The 17,345-nt window shown below is 39.9% G+C and overlaps 1 protein-coding gene across 1 annotated transcript; it reads left to right on the forward strand.

Moving 5' to 3' along the window:
- The first annotated feature begins 1,328 nt into the window (after positions 1-1,328).
- On the forward strand, positions 1,329-17,096 carry LTV1 (LTV1 ribosome biogenesis factor). The gene is made up of 11 exons (XM_053591288.1): positions 1,329-1,528; positions 2,527-2,658; positions 3,842-4,006; positions 8,831-8,918; positions 11,518-11,659; positions 12,010-12,283; positions 13,531-13,658; positions 15,426-15,565; positions 16,136-16,188; positions 16,355-16,555; positions 16,687-17,096. Exons 1-11 carry the CDS (start codon positions 1,526-1,528, stop codon positions 16,795-16,797), a joined length of 1,437 nt encoding a protein of 478 aa, XP_053447263.1. The 5' UTR covers positions 1,329-1,525; the 3' UTR covers positions 16,798-17,096.
- Positions 17,097-17,345: the final 249 nt, after the last annotated feature.

Consider the following 17,345-nt stretch of genomic DNA (forward strand, 5'->3'; position numbering starts at 1 on the left):
CCTCCCGAGCAGCTGGGACTACAGGTGCCCGCCACAACGCCCGGCTATTTTTCTGCTGCAGTTTGGCCGGGGCTGGGTCCGAACCCGCTACCCTCGGCATATGGGGCGGGCACCCTACTCACTGAGCCACAGGTGCCGCCCTACTTAACTTTCTTATGCCTCATTTTTAGTATTGATAAGATGAAGATAATAACATCTCTTTCATAGTGTTGTGGAAGGAAGAAATACAGATAATTCATGTAAAGTGCTAGAACATTAATTCATTTAAACAAATATTTATTGTGTGTATGTGCCAAGCACTCTTCTAGCCCCTGAGGATAAAGTAGTAAATAGATTGAAATGGAACCAAACCTGCCCTCAGGGACCTTAATTTTATCTAACAAACAGTAACAATGAATGTCTAGCACATATGAGTGTTCTGTATTATTTATGTGTTACCAGCAACATTCCAAGACAAGTTTTGTGGTTTTAACCTCAAACTTTTTCTATAGTTTTTTTTTCTTTTTTAATAAAAGAATAATGTTCCACAAACACAATGGTAATATACAGGATGTAGAGACCTAATCCAAGATAACTCAGATACCAAAGAGAAACACATTTGAGGGGGAAAAAAAAATCTGCTGATAAAACTTTGAATATTTACCACTCTTTTGTATTACCTCCCCACCCCCAAAAAAGCTATATGAGGGCTCCAGCACCTGCCTGAAATCTTCCTAAGAAGGTATGCTTAATATTTGCTTAAACCACGTTGCAACAATTGAGGAACGACTTGAAGGAGAATTAACATTCGTTCCCACCTTCTGAGATAAGGTATGCAAACACCACAGATTCTGAAGATACAAGTTCAAATGCCTCTATGGCCAATAGTCTCAGGGGAGGGGGTGATAACAGGGCAGATTAAGGCAATTCTTTAAACCATGGAGAATTAAAGACCTGATTAAGTCTGGTACAGGCCACAACAGCAAGGCCCTGGTCCCCTCATTGCTAAGGCAACCGACCCCGCCCAGAAGAGGAAACCTGAAACCTCGATGAGGCCACCTCCCTGCTGTGACACGGTTTTTTTGTTACTGTGGGGAAAAGGAAAGGGACACACGTCAATGGGGACGAACGTAGTGTCTCTGGTCTCAGTACAAGGTGCTATAAAGAGGAAGGGGTCGTCCACATGCAGCGACCCCCATTTCGCGCCTCAACGCAAAGTTATCCCGAGGTTCCCACCCACAGTGGGAGAATTCTGGCCGGAAAAGCACCGCCCACCCGGAGGTGTGAACCGATCTAGCTCCTCCTCCCACTAGCTTCTCGCGATCGTTGACAACAAGCAACCCACAAGGAACTTCCGGCAGCGACCCATCAGCTCGTCAGCGATTGGTCCATTTCCCTGGCCTGTTGCGTGACGTCACCGCCCGGCTCCCGGGGTCGCACGTGTGGGGAGGCCTGAAGACGCGGCTGAGCTGGGTCTTGGGCTCCCTGCGGACTTTAAGCGTGTAGTAGCTGCTCCTTTTGGGGCTGAGCTCCGCGCTTCTGCAGCATGGTGAGCAAGCTTGGCGGCGGGGCGCTGTGGTTTTGCGGAAGTCAGGCAGGTTCCGGTAATGCCTGTGGCTACTGCAGCCTGGGTTAGGGATGCCGGAGGCTGTTTGCGGCACAGTAGCCCAAAATGGGTCACCGTCCCCATCCCTGGCACGCTTTACAAGTTGCATTTCCCACGGCGACCCTCCCTGGGGGGTGGCCCGATTGCCCCTGGAGCCCTGCAGCTCTGCGCGCCTGCGGTTAATTAAAAACCTGTGACACTGGACACAAATGCCCCGCCTTGTGCTTCATGGGGTCGGGCACAGGGGGAGTTGCTTGCCTCTCTAAGCGTTGGAGTGGCAGCTGTCCACTTCTCTTAATTTGCTTGGGGAAAAGGAACTTATGGTAGACTCTGAAGTTGGGCCCAAAGTGAGGCCACTTACTTGGGTTTTCTTTGGGAAACAAAGATTGCATAGCGAAATAAGAATGTAGAAAAGGATGACGAATCTTATTAAACTTTAGCTGTTGGGGTCTTGCTTTTATTTACTCGTTAGTAGATGAAGTGTGTACCCTATTCGGAACTGTCTACCCATATTTTCTTGTGTCAGGCGTCTTGTCATTCTGGTTCAACCCACCATCGACCTTGCCTGAGCAGCCAATCTAAAGTAGCATTTAAGTCATTCACGCATCACCTTGCAAACATATTTTCATCATTTGAAATAATTACTTTGTTGATTTCTTGCTAAGAAGAGGGACTTTACCTGATTTTCCGACAGTTGTATTCTCAGCTTTCATAACAAGGTCTAGAGCAGAGTAGATACTCAAAACATGTTTACTGAAGGAAGAATAAATATGGATTCTACAGAGCACAGCTGATGTTAACCTGCCCCAGAAGTGTAGATTTTAAAATCTGTTGATCCTTCACATAACTTAAGATGCATGTGTGGACTATGATATTATTCACTGGAGTTTTGTTGTTGTTGTTCTGTCTTAATGAATTGTTCTGATTCTGTTCCTTCCAAGCCTCACAGGAAGAAAAAGCCCTTTATAGAGAAGAAGAAAGCTGTGTCTTTTCACTTGGTCCACCGGAGCCAACGAGATCCTTTAGCAGCAGATGAGACTGCACCCCAGAGGGTTCTTTTGCCCACACAGAAAGTAGGTCCTATTCTGTAGCCAGTAGAATTATAGGTGGACTGTTAGTGGTTTTAAATAAATTGCTGGCCAACCGAGAAGAAATAAACAACTAGCCTTCTGAGAAATAATTTATGGCTGGGCAAGGTGGCTTATTCCTGTATCCTAGCACTCTGGGAGGCCGAGGTGGGTGGATTGCTTGAGCTTGGGAGTTTGAGACCTGCCTGAACAAGAGCAAGACCACATCCCTGTAAAGAAGAAAAATTAGCCAGGTATGGTGGTACATTCCTGTAGTCCCAGCTACTTGGGAGGCTGAGGCGAGAGGATCACTTGAGCCCAGGAGTTTGAAGTTGCTGTGAGCTGTGATGCTGTGGCACTCTACCAGAGCCACAGAATGAGACTCTGGGGGGAAAAAAAACGAAAGGAAGAATTTATGACTTAATTTTCAGGATATGTGCTGATTTTTAAATCTTGCATATTCATTTTGATTGGGAGGATAAAGCATCTTTGAGACAATGAAATGAACAAATCTTGTAGAGTAATGGTAAGTATGTCCTAAACTGGCAGCTACAGTGCTGCGTGATATTTAGAGCACAAACATATGCTCAGTGTCTTCTTTCTTTGAGGTCCTGCCATGTTGTAACCACAAACTGTATTTTGTGTCCTGGCCAGTCATCTCCTGAGGTGTAAAACATGAGCTCATGGGTTAGCATTAGAAAATGCCAGGAAGTCTTGAAAGGGTTGATTTGATTATCATTAAATAATTGTTAATTGTGGATAATATGAAAGGAAGTGTTGGCAGGGGACACTGGTCATGCTAAGCTTTTCAGTAAAGCCAGTTTTGTTTCGTGTCGAGAAGTGTCTTTGCATACAAATGTAAGAAATTGTACTTACCTTTGAAGGCCCTTCAGTCTTGTCTTCTCACCTTCCAAATACATGATAAAACAAAATGTGTGTTTCTTGACTCCAGCTGTTGCACAGAAATGTCTAGTGGACAGAGGAATTGTTCTTATTCCATTTTAATTTTATGTAGCATTCTGGTTGAGAAGCTGTATTTCCTGAGTTTGTCAGGAATCCTTCGTCTTATTCCTGTTGGCCCAAATGTTTGCGTGCCACTTATTTCCTATTTGGAAAGCTATGCTCATTGTAAGGTTCCTATGCCTTATCCTTAAAAGAAGTGCTAATTCCATTTTTTTTGTTATCCAAGATAAACGATGAAGAAAGGCGAGCAGAGCAGAGGAAGTATGGAGTGTTCTTTGATGATGACTATGACTACCTGCAGCATCTGAAGGAGCCATCTGGGCCGTCAGAGCTTATTCCTTCAAGCACCTTCAGTGCACATAGCAGGAGAGATGAGAAAGAAGAAACTTTAGTAAGTCCAGTAAGGCTTTTCAGCCATTTAAGTAAGAGAGAGTGAGTGTGGGTGTGAGTGAAGAAACTATCATTTTTAAATCAAGGTAATGTTTGGGTCAAGAAATGATGTCCATATAAAGAGCACAAAGGCAGGCCATGTCTCCACTTACAAATGTATTATGTACATACATATATATCATCAGGAAAGAGCAGCCCATCTCTTGTGGCAAGTATCAAAAGTAACAGCATCTGACAGGTCTAGAATTTTGTTAGATGTGCCCTTGCTAGGTGGCACTTTTCAGTAGAAGAAATGCAGCTGACATTCTCCAACAACTTGACTGTTTCGGGATTATAAACTCATTCTGAAGACAGTACTTTTATGGAATGTTCAGATCTTTAACTCTTTTATAAAAGCTTCAGCCTTATATAATAAGAAAGAACAGAATAAATAGGTAGTAACAAAATTCCTGTTATCCTTACAAACAAACATGCAGTCCACTTTAATACTTCCTCTTTCAAGTATGAATGAGAGCACATATTTATATAGAATTAGTGCTGCTAATTTGTTTTTCCCCCTGTTAATGTTAAAGATACCCATGTTGTATACCTCTGTTATCTCAACTAGCACTTAAGAAAAGGAGACATTCATTAGGTTTATGGACAAAAGGGGAGATAAAAAAGGCACCGGTTTCCTCTGCTTTTCTCCAATTATGTCATGGTCCAGGCATTCCTTTTCTTGGGGAAGATGTGATTGTAGCCCTTATAGTTCATAGCTTGTTGCTTAAGGAGAGTAGAAGGGTTACGTTTCAGGGTATCATCTCTAAGGAAGAGGTGGTAACTGCAGCTGTTCACTTAATAAGTAGGTTTTGTAAATCCCACCACCACACCGCTATCACAATAGAACCAACTTCTCTATTCCTCTTCCCCAAGGCTATTATATCAGTAGTAGGTTACTTCTCTTATTGGCTCACTATCTTCAAGAGCCCACTGAGGGAGAGGTGCAGGGTCCAGTAGTAGCTCAACTTCTTTATCCTAGGGAGAAAAGTTTTAATGAAGTCTTATCTGGCTGAATTGTACTCATTGGGGAAAAAAAACCCAGCTTTTAATTCTTATTTCACTTTGAAAGTAATCAGTAATTGGCTTTTTACAGAATAAGGCTCTTCAATGGACACTTCAGTGACATTTACAAGGACAAGTGAATTATATTTAAAAACAAAAGTGCCATTGCACTTTTGCAAAACAGTGCTATGGAAAAGTATGGATTGGTCCCACGTATTTTTTTTTTTTTTTAACTTTGTAACAAACCACCAAACTTGAATAAACTAGAAATATTATGTAACCCTTAGAAACAGAGTGTAAGGCTGTATAGAAATGGTTAATGCTTGAGCAGGCCCCGACTTTCACATGAAGGGAAGAGGGTGCTACCATAGAAGAAATCAGTTCGGCAAACAACATAGTTGAACTACTGCAACCAATAAACAAGCAACACTCTTCTCAAGAGAAAAGCAATCATTATATAAACTCTGTTCATGAATGTGATTCTTTGCTGTTCAAGATTTGAGAAATATCTCTCAAAGAATAAGTTCATTAAACACAAGCTGACTTTTTCCCCCTTTTTAAGCCTTAAATGTCTGAGGATAATCACAGAGTACCTTTAAAACCAAAAGACTATGTAGATAATAGCACAATTTTAAAGAATAATGAAATACATAAAACCCATTAGATTGTACACTTTTGTTGACTTTCTTTTCTAAAAATATATACTTTACGAGAATTGTGTAGTATGTGAATTATACAATCTCAGTAAAGCTTTTTCTTTTTTTTTTTTTTTTTGTAGAGACAGAGTGTCACTGTACCGCCCTCAGGTAGAATGCCGTGGCGTCACACGGCTCACAGCAACCTCTTAACTCTTGGGCTTACGCGATTCTCTTGCCTCAGCCTCCCGAGCAGCTGGGACTACAGGCACCCGCCACAACGCCCAGCTATTTTTTGGTTGCAGTTTGGCCGGGGCTGGGTTTGAACCCGCCACCCTACAAAAACATTTTTTGCTCATGTTTCTGCTACTGAGAAACTTGTTTTGGAAGCCATTACATCTTGTCATCTGCACTCACACTCGTCAGAGCCTTTCACTTCGGGTGCCCGTGCTCAGTGAACTAGAGAGGGTGTACGCCCCAGCTTCATGCCCGTTGCTGGACTGAGGGCAGGGTGGGGGCAGAGATACAGAGACAGGTGATGCCTGGTGGTTACCCTTCATTATTAACTGCTTGAGGAAAGAACGCTAAAGCACAAGGACCAGTGATAGAACAAAGGCCAGCACTCGTTTCAGAACATGGAGATTTCACACAAAGGAAAGTAACCAGGAAAGGCATCATGCAGGAAGGTAGGAACTGACCTGGCCATTGAGGGGTGGATGGTATTCAAGGGAGGGAGAAGAAGGAACGTTTTAGTCAGGAAACAGACATGGGTTAGTCTTGGGGACTAACAGTGTCTGGCACATGTACACTCAGTAAGTTATTCTGAAGCATTACATGAAAGAACTGGGCTTGAGTTGCGTGGTCCTAATGAATAACAGGGAGAAGTTGGGAAATACAGAGTAGGCCTTGATTTTACAGGGCCTTGAAACTAAGAGCATACGTACAGAGTGAGAAATTGAGACCTCTTACAAATTCAGGAAGGTCACATGATAAACGTATTAAGAGCGTTTAATCTGACCGTGGATGTGAAGGTTGCATTAGGTATAGACTGGCTGAGTGCTTGCTTGGTAAACTGTAAATGGGATGTGCCAAAGGAAGGGAGTGAAATCATGGTGAATGAGAGAGTTCAAAGGAACATTGGGACAGAAAAATGATTTATAACTCCTGTAGGATTGCTGATTCAGTGAAAAACTGTGTCATTGCTAGAGGTGGGGACTTTAAGACCGAAAAGACCAACTTTATTTTAAAATTTTAGGCAAGTGGAATTTTAAGACCAGGTTTGAATCCCAGAAGCCCATGTAATGACCAGAGAGGCATGCCATTTATCCTTTCTTGGTTTTTGTTCCCTTTTACCGAAATATGCCGTGACCTCTCAGGTTTTGGGGTTAAATGGAGCGATGTATTAGAGAAAGCATTGTGAAGTAATACAGGGAGGTTGGTTTTGAGGCAATGATGGGATTTACATTTTTAATTATACACACGCATGCACATATAACCTAGAGCAGAGGAGAGAGAATGCAGAATAAGTCGTGACAATTTCTAAGGGGGTTACATAATGCCACAAACTGAGTGACATAATACAACAGAAATTTAGGCCAGGTGCAGTGGCTTACATTTATAATTCCAGCACTTTGGGAGGCCAAGGTAGGAGGTTTGCTTTAGGACAGAAGTTCAAGACCAGTCTGGGCAACATGGCAAGACTTTTTCTGTAAAAAATTAACTGAGCGTGGTGATGGGAGACTGTAGTCCTAGCTGCTTGGCAGGCTGAAGCAGGAGCATTGCTTGAGTTCAGGAGTTTAGGCCATGGTGAGCTATGATTGTGCCTGGGCAACAGATTGAGACCCTGTCTTCAGAAAAAAAGAATCTAGTTCTAAAAATATCCTTTAGACCTTTAGGCTGTACTCCGGGCTTCAGGGCTTACTCTGCAGGGAGATGGGAAAGTCACGTGCCTTCACAGTCCTCATGTAGGAGCTAAGCCTTTAGGAGAGCACCTGGCTGTGCGCAGTGCCACTGCAGCTAGACCTCCAGGACAAAGACCTGTTTTTCTTTCAATGCAACATCAAAAGAAGTTTTTCTATTATAGCTAGAAATGAATGAGCTTTACCTTCCAACAAGATAAGAGTTAGGAACAACTATTTCTAGAGTATGGAAAGTTTAGTTTCCATATGAGAGTGGTTAATCATTTAGATGTGCCGCTCACGTACTTTGTCCTTGCTGTGATTTTTACTCATTCATCTGGCCTTTCCTGCCTTTCTGAAGTTCAGCATTTGAGTAATATGACAGTGGGTATGGAAAACTATTTTCCAAACATGGCCGTAGTAATACCTTCAGCCCGTGTGTTCTTCTACAATATAACCTTTCTACTCTTCTATCAGGAAATAAAGCTGATTCCTCTCCTTTTGGATTTTGAGCTGGTTTATGACTTACCTATAACTAATAGAATGTAGTGGAAGTGAGACTAGGTGCCTTCCAGAGCTGGATCAGAAAAGACCATATAGCTTTTACCTGGTTCTCGTGGGATATCTGCTACGGAGAACCCAGCCACTATGTTGGAAGTGTATAAATCCCTGGGCCCACCACCCTGAAGAGGCCATGTATAAGCAGTTAGGTGGACAGCCCCAGTTGAACCCAGCCTCTGAGCCATCCCTGCCAAAGCACTGGACATGTTAGGAAAGCCATCTTGGAACCTCCAGAGTGTGTCAGCTGAGTAACAGTGAGGGACCTCAGTTGACCTCTTTTTTAAAAAAACAGAAACACACCATTTTGTCGTTCTGGAGGCCAGAGGTTCCAGAGTCAAGGTATCAGCATTTTTCCTTGGGTGCTCAGAGGCAGAATCTGTTCCATGCGTCACTGTTAGCTTCTGGATGGCAGTCAGTCCTCGGATTTCCTTGGCTTTTGTAGATAACGTCACTCCAGTTTACCTTCAGCTTCACATGGTGTCCTCCACGGGGTGTCTTGTGTCTTCACATGACCTTATGAGGGAACACTACTGTGACTCAACTATGTACATTTACAGGGACTCTCTTCAAAATAAGGCCATAATCTGAAGTTCTAGGTGGATGTGAATTTTGGGAGGACACTTAACCCACTATAGTAGTTTACAAGTATTTCCAAGTAAACCTAACCATTATGTAATTACTTTTTTTAAGAGCACTGGAATTAAATTACCTTCATCAGTGTTTGCATCAGAGTTTGAGGAAGATGTTGGATTATTAAATAAAGCAGCTCCAGTCTCAGGTATGTTTAGTTTCTTTAACATTTCCTGTGCATAAATTTGTGTTTTGCAAAAAGAAACAAAGAGTTATGACGTAGGATTTTTCTGCACATAATAAAGTATTGAAACGTATGAAGAATTGAAATGTATGTAGGATTTGGATTAGAATTATTAGGAAGAGAAGAATGTGATCTTTGTCCCTTTGTACATCTGCCATTAAATCCTCCTTTAGAGTTGTCTTTGGGGAGGAAAATGAAAAAACTTATTGGTTATCTGGTAGGGAGATGTTAACATTCACCTAACTTCTCACAAGGATAGCAATATATTCATTCATTAACTTAAATAGCATAATTTTGAAAAACAATATTTTGTCTTTCAAAATTTCTCCTGAGAGTATAGAAGTACAGGAGTTCATGTTTTTCCTTGGGCATTCAGAGGCAGAATCTGTTCTGTGCATCACTGGTAGCTGCTGGAGGTTTTACATATTATCATCTTTAGATACACTGAAAAAACATTTTTTAAATTTTTTTTAAAATGTGGTATACTTTATTATACCTAGCCATTTTTTTATTTTTAATTTTAAGTAACTTTATTTATGGTTAATGTGAGAGTACAAGCAACCAGGTCAAAATATTTGATTTTGTTAAGTAGAGTTTGTCTTGTTATGTCCCACACACAAAAGGTGTGTCAACCCTCACCGCCCCCAATTCAGTGAGAGCATCCCAACTCCTTCTCCCTCCTTCATTACCCCTCCCCCCAACTTGAATTGAAATGAGTTTTTCTCCTATATGGGCATGCATCTGATTGTCTATTGCCTTCATATTAGTATTAGTACTTTGGAGAATTGCTTTTGCATTCTTGTAATACTTTACAAAGAAGAATATGTTTTAATTCCCTGCAGGATATTACAAAAGATGTGAGGTCCCCATCTTTTTTATGGCTGAATAGTATTCCATGGTATTCATGTACCACAATTTGTTAATCCATTCCTGAGTTGATGGGCTTTTAGGTTCTTTCCACGTCCTGGTGATTGTAAATTGAGCTGCAATTTTTTTTTTTTTTTTTTAATTTTCAGTGTGAAACGGGAATCCACAGAAGTGGTGTTTGGTATTTTATTCTAAATTGCCTTAATTATCTACTATTGCTTGCCCTGGGCTATTCATTTGTAGTTTTCTTCTACAGACTTTTGAGCTACACCAGAATAAAGTGTAGTCTCTGATCTCAAGGAATTTACCTCAGTTAGAAAAGGTAGACACTAAATGGGAAATTACAGTACAGGTGGATAAACACTCTTGGCTTGAGGAGCACCAAATCCAGTCTGGGGAAGTGAGGCACGCCTTCCTGAAGGAAGAGATTTCCAGGTTGGTTTCTTGAGTGGAAGTTAGGCAGATGGAAGAAAGAGAAGCGGGGAAGAGGGAATATTCCAAATAGGACTATATGCAAAAGTAAAAGCATAACTGTGTGTAATTGTACATAATTTAACATATCCAGGAAGAAGAATAAGGATTAAAAAGATATGAGGCTGGAAAGTTAAGAATGGCCACGCAGAAGGTGTCAGGCCATGTCAGATTTTAAGCGTGGACTTGAAAGTTTTTCTTGAACTATAGTATTTTTTTTTCCTTTTCTTTTCTTTGAAACAAAATCTTAACTTGTTGCCCTGGGTAGAGCAACCTCAACTCTTGGGCTCAAGCAATTTTCTTGCCTCAGCCTCCCAAGTAGCTGGGATTGCAGATGCTAGCTACAACGCTCAGCTATTTTTAGAGACTGGGTCTCCCTCTGGCTCAGGCTGGTCTCCAACTCCTGAGTTCAAGCAATCCACCCACCTTGGCCTCCCAGAGTGCTAGGATTGTGGGTGTGAGCCACTGTGCTCAGCTGAACTCTTAATATTTTTATAGGTAGAAAAATATAGCTGAAGAAACAGGTAAGGATTTATTAAAATCTCATGGTCAGAAAAAACTAAAAGGGTAGCAGTCTGCAAATATTTAATTTGAGTTATTTATAACAGATGAATTTAAATGTCAGGATTTTTCCTGCAAGTGAAAACTTTGAATTTTTTTGAATAGGCAAAATTTAATATTACAGATGTGTAACAGAAGAGTATTTTTACCAGTGGATATTGAAGGGAAAGGATCTTTCTCTCTCTCTCTCTCTTTGTTTGGGGGGGCGAGGGTTGTCTTGGAATTATTTATCTTTATGTCTATTCTTCACTAGACTGAACTTTTTTTTTTGAGACAGAGTCTCACTTTGTCACTCTTGGTAGAGTGCCGTGGCGTTACAGCTCACAGCATCCTCAAACTCTTGGGCTTTAAGCAATTCTCTTGCCTCAAGCCTCCCGAGTAGCTGGGACTACAGGCACCTACCACAGCACCTGGCTATTTTTTGTTGCAGTTGTCATTGTTGTTTAGCAGGCCCAGGCTGGGTTTGAACCTGCAGCCTCGGCATATGTGGCCTGCACCATAACCATTGTACTATGGGTGTCAAGCAGTAGACTGAACTTCTTAAAGTTCTTATTCTTTTATCCTCAATACATAAATAGAATTTGGCATATTGTAGTCTTGGATTATTAAGTGAATGAATTGTGCTTTCTTGGGAATTGTTGTTCAATGTTTATTTTCCATCTAGGACCTCGATTGGATTTTGATCCTGACATTGTTGCGGCTCTTGATGATGATTTTGACTTTGATAATCCAGATAATCTGCTTGAAGATGATTTTATTCTTCAAGCCAATAAGCCAGCAGCAGAAGAGGAGGGAATGGACGTGCAGTACGTGTGATTTATTGTGAAGCAGAAATCACCTGTTAATTCTTTAGTGGGGTGGTAGCCATAGAACATTGCAGTTGGAAGAGATTTTTGAAAGCATTTAATCTGAGTCTTCTATATTTTAGAGCAGAAAATGTGAGATACGAGGTCTTTTACAAGCTATTAATAGTGACTAAAGTCCAAGGGTTCTATTTGCTACTTATACTTTTCCTAGCATACTAGATAACTTGTCTGTTCTTGCCTAAACAGGAACACTTTCTGAAACGTACTCGAGTTTTACTTGCAGAAAGTTTTTTTGTTCTGTTGTTTTTTTAGTTGTTTTAACAGGTTAATTTATGACTGTTTGACTTCAGGAAATCTGAGGATGAAGATGAATGGGAAGATGTGGATGATGAGGAGGGGGGAGATAGTGATGATGATGACTGTGACTCTGTGGGGCCATCTGACTCAATGGGGCCATTGTCAGATGAAGATGGTATGTTCACCCCCGGAAAACCTCATGGAACTGTAGAAAATCACTTATTCTGGGAAGAGGAAACGAAAAGTCGCTTCACAGAGTATTCTATGACTTCCTCAATCATGAGGAGAAATGAACAGCTGACCCTCCATGATGAGAGGTTTGAGAAGGTAAGTTTCCAAAATAAAGGACATGTTAATACCATCTCTTGGTAAATTTTATTTAAAAAAAAAAGATTGTGACCAAAAGCTAAAACTTTCAGTATTAGAAACAGACTGTCTCTTTATTAAAACAGCATAAAACCACCCTAGTTTTCATTCTGGAAAGAACATTGTGTAGGTCAAAAGGAGCTAGCTAATCAAAACCTGCCTTTCTTCTTTGAGTTCTTGATTCTGAATTATCTACAGTCCTCAAGGTTATGCTGTTGTCCTAAAACAATGGTCTGTGCATAAACAAAATTCCATTTCTTTCGCTTTCTCTTATCTGGAGTTTTCATAATTAACATAATTAACACAAAGAAACAGAATGGAAATGGAGACTAGGAATCTTTAAAAGCCTGCCTCATGATGTATTTGATGCTGTTTTGACAGACTTGCTCCAGGGCTGATGAACCCATTCCGTAGCCTGTTGAAGCAGGCTCTCTACCCCTCCCATCCTGTTGGCTTCAGCACTTCACACCTCCTCACATAATCTCTGATGTGCTTCTTTGTTATATTCTAACTAGGTTTGTCTCTGATTGAATGTGAGCTCCCCAAGGGGAGAGGTTTTGGCGTATAGTAGGAGTTCAAACTGTTTAATAAATGATGAATAAAGGAATGGTCACTTCAAAATAAATCTAAGATCAAGGTTCTAACTTTGCTACCTGCTCATTAAATAGTAGTTTTCTGCCTCTTAAGAGAGACAAAAGCACACTGTTCACTGCAAATAAACTCTTCAGGTAATAAGTCACCCCCTCCTTATTCTTTAACAAAGCCCAACAGTGTTAACAACATTTGAATGGTTCAGAAAATACCATCTAAAATAAGAACGAAATGTCTACATTAGCAGGAGACCCCTCAGCAAACATCTTTTATTTTGTATAACCAAGGAATTTGAAAGTATCTTTAAAACATTTTGAGGTAAAGATATTTGCCTAGAATTTTATTCTCTGAGCTAAGAAGAATAACTTTCTTTTATTGACATGTTAAATGGAAGCTTATTTTTAGTCTAAATGTAAATGTTAAAGTACAAGGCAGAAATGTCTTTCATATGCTATTGTAACGGTGTTAAATCTCTGCTGATATTTTAATGGTAGTTGTGATCTTAAGATAATGCTTAAATAATGTGTAAGAATAAAATTAATGTAAAAAAATTTAAATGCTGTAGTCTTAAGTACATTTATTTGCTTTTTGTTATATCTTGTCTGTTCATATTCAAGTTTTATGAGCAATATGATGATGATGAAATTGGAGCTCTGGATAATGCTGAATTGGAAGGTTCCATTCAAATAGACAGCAATCGGTTGCAAGAAGTTTTGAATGACTACTATAAAGAGAAGGCAGAGAAGTATGGTGACTACTTTTTCTTGTTTAGCTGATTTTTGCTTTTTAAGTATCCACATAAGGTGTATAGTTCTACAACTGAATTGAGGAAAAAATCTACCTAGTCAGATTCAGTATTAAGAAAATGATAACATTTTTCATAAACATTGGCTTATATAGATATGTATGTAAAACTCACCTATTCATCTCTTTTGCCTACATTTTGGTATTAAGAGTTCTCAAGTGGAATGTGATAGCAGAAACATACTGAGAACTACTTTTCTGTGTGTGTGTGTATATATATATATATATATATATTTTTTTTTTTTTTCCTTTTGAAACAGAGCCTCACTATGTTGCTTGGGCTAGAATACAGTGGCAGGATCATAGCTCACTATAGCCACCAGCTCCAGAGCTTAAGTGATTCTGACTCAGTCTCTCATGTGTAGCTAATACTATATAGGAATGTACCATGCCTGGCTAATTTTTTATTATTTATTTATTTTTGAGGCAAGGTCTTGCTCTGTTGCCTGGACTACAGTTTAATGGCCTCATCAGAGCTCACTGTAACCTCAAACTTATGGGCTCGGGAGATCCTCTTGCCTCAGCCTCCCAAGTACCTGAGATAGTCATATGTTACCACACCCAGCTAATTTTTCTATTTTTTTTATAGATATGGGGTCTCATTGCTGCTTAGTCTGGTCTTGAACTCCTGACCTCACATGATTGATTCTCCTGCCTTGGCCTCCTAGAGTGCTAGGATTACAGCATGAGCCACTACTCCCAACCTTTTTGTGGGGAGGGAGTGGGGCAGGTAGAGATGGAGTCTCACTGTATTGCCCAGGCTGATCTTGACCTTCTGACCTGAAGTACTCCTACCTTAGCTTCCCAGAGTGCTGTGATTAGGCATGAGCCAGTGCACCCAGCCTGTTTTTTTACTTGAGAAGAGTCAGGGCAGAATAGCTGAGTAGGAAATTGAGGACACATTCCAGTTGAAGAATTATTCTGACATAAGGACATACTTTTTATCTTTTAAAATGCCAGGCGTTCTGAGAGATATTAATAACTTATGGAAAGATAAAGATTTGTCTCTCCAGCTGGATTAGTGGAATTGACCAGCCAATTATTTTGGTAAATCGGCATCTAAGGTGACTCATCTCTGAGAGAAACTAATAAAGTGTTTAAATGTCCTTAAAGAATCTGGTGTTCCATGATCACTGTAATATGTACATCCCACAGCAGGACAAGGGTCAACATAATTTGAGCATATTATTTGAATAGAGTAGAACCTCTTTACATTGACCATCCAAGTACCGGTAACTAACTGGTCAAAATGCAGAGGTGGTTAGCGTGAGTAACTGATAAGTGCATGTGGTGCATGTCTGGTTTATAACAGTTAGGTCAGCTTACAGAGGTGGTCATTGTAGCAAGGTGGTCAACTATGGAGGTTCTACTATACTTTGGAGACGCTCACAAGCTAATGCTTTTCTGGGCTTAAAACCGGTTTTCTTAGGAAGGCTGCCATTGTTTAATGTATTATTAATTTTGCAAAGATACAGATAAATCTTGCTTATGTAAAAGCACAATGAATTTCCATAACCTGCTAGAAGGGAGAGGCAAGACTGTGTAGAACAAAATTTGACAGGAAATGACAGGAGCGCAGGAAAAATGGATTATAAAAATTGCTGTTGTTTCCATAGCTCTTTAAGTCCACTTTTAGTGACATATTGTATAATAATGGGTGGTGTTTTTTTCTCTCATCCTCTCTTCATTTTTTAAAACTCAACCAAAGTTGTGTAAAATTAAATACTCTCGAACCCCTTGAGGATCAAGACCTACCAGTGAATGAGCTCGATGAATCTGAGGGAGAAGAAATTATTACTGTAGTTCTCGAAGAAGCCAAAGAAAAGTGGGATTGTGAATCCATTTGTAGTAAGTATTTATTAGTAGTCACTTTACTATTAAAAGTATGATGGTCAAGTATAAAGAATATCAACTTCATTAAACTGCATCTACAAGTAGAACTTAACTTGCTTTTAGGGAATTTGTGAAGATGATTTGGAAAGAGTAATATTTCTTTTTTTTTTTTTTTTTTGAGGCAGAGTCTCACTTTGTTGCCCTCGGTAGAATGCTGTGACATCATAGGTCACAGCAACTTCCAGCTCTTGGACTCTAGCACTTCTCTTGCCTCAGCCTCCCAAGTATCTGGGACTACAGGCGCCCACCACAATGCCTGAGAGGAGTTCTCACTGTGCCTCGGGCTAGTCTCGAACCTGTGAGCTCAGGCAATCTGCCTCAGCTTCCCAGAGTGCCAGGATTACAGGTGTGAGCCACCGTGCCCAGCCTAAAAGAGTAATATTTCTATTACTAAGTTATAAGCAACTTATAAAACATAAGAGAGGCATGAGCCTTCCATGTTTTGCGCTGTGAAAACACCAAGGTCAGGAATATAGTAGTAAATCAGTAATGTTTTGCTTATTGATACATAATTGTTTTTTTTAGGTACATACTCAAATTTATACAACCATCCACAGCTTATCAAGTATCAACCAAAAGTAAGTCCGATTGTGCTGAGCTATTTTAAGTATGCTGTGCAGAAAATGAAGTGTACAGATTTTCTCAAAGTAAATTTATCCCTTTGTGCCCAGCAGTGCTATTAGGAAAAGCACCAATGTGTCATTAATGAGAAATAACTCTAGTGCCATTTTATCTTTATTTCAGCCCAAACAAATTCAGATATCTTCTAAAACAGGAATACCACTCAATGTCTTACCCAAAAAAGGACTCACAGCAAAGCAAGCTGAACGAATGCAGATGATTAATGGCAGTGATCTGCCTAAGGTGTCAACCCAACCACGTTCTAAAAGTGAAAGCAAAGAAGATAAAAGAGCAAGAAAGCAAGCTATAAAAGAAGAACGCAAGGTAAAAAATCTCTTCATTTTTCAAATGTGAGATTTACAGAGAGCTAGTGGAGGAGAAGTTGTTGGAATTTTCTTTTGTAAAAGTCTATTTCAGTTTAAAGATTGGAATAACATTAGTATATGTTTGTACAGGAACGAAGAGTGGAGAAGAAAGCTAATAAACTAGCATTTAAACTGGAGAAAAGAAGGCAGGAAAAGGAGCTGCTGAACTTGAAGAAGAATGTTGAGGGTCTGAAGCTATAGATGGTGGAATCTTTAGGATAGTGTATTTCCTATTAAGAGCTTATCATTATGTTCAATAATCAACTAAGCTGTCCGGAAATATAAAACTATGTGTTCTGCCTTTTTACTGGCAGATATTAAAGAGAAAAATACAATATTTGTATTATTTTTCTACCAGTAAGTTTCTCCTACCATCTGTCTTGTAAGTATTGTAATATTTTTAAGTTTAATATTATAAGCATAGATTTGCTCTGAAATAAATGACTTCATAAATGTGAAATGTTTGGATAAATTAAAGGAAAATATCTTCATAACTTGAATTGGTGTATTCATTTATTTGTATGGTTGTCATAGTTGTTTTTTGCAGATGTTCTCAAATATTTCTTTGAAACCCCTCCACGCCCTTTCAGGAATTACATGGTTTAATTTGTTGTAAGTAGAGAAGTGGCCTGGTTAAACTCAGTTTTGAAATGCTGAATTTATTCTGTTCAGTGGTAAGATGATTTTTCCTGAGAAGGTTCCACTGGTAGGAAACTTAAGTTTTCCCTCGCTGTATACAAAAAAACGAT

The sequence above is a fragment of the Nycticebus coucang genome, chromosome 5 (genome assembly GCF_027406575.1).
Source record: "Nycticebus coucang isolate mNycCou1 chromosome 5, mNycCou1.pri, whole genome shotgun sequence".
Classification (NCBI taxonomy): Eukaryota; Metazoa; Chordata; class Mammalia; order Primates; family Lorisidae; genus Nycticebus; species Nycticebus coucang.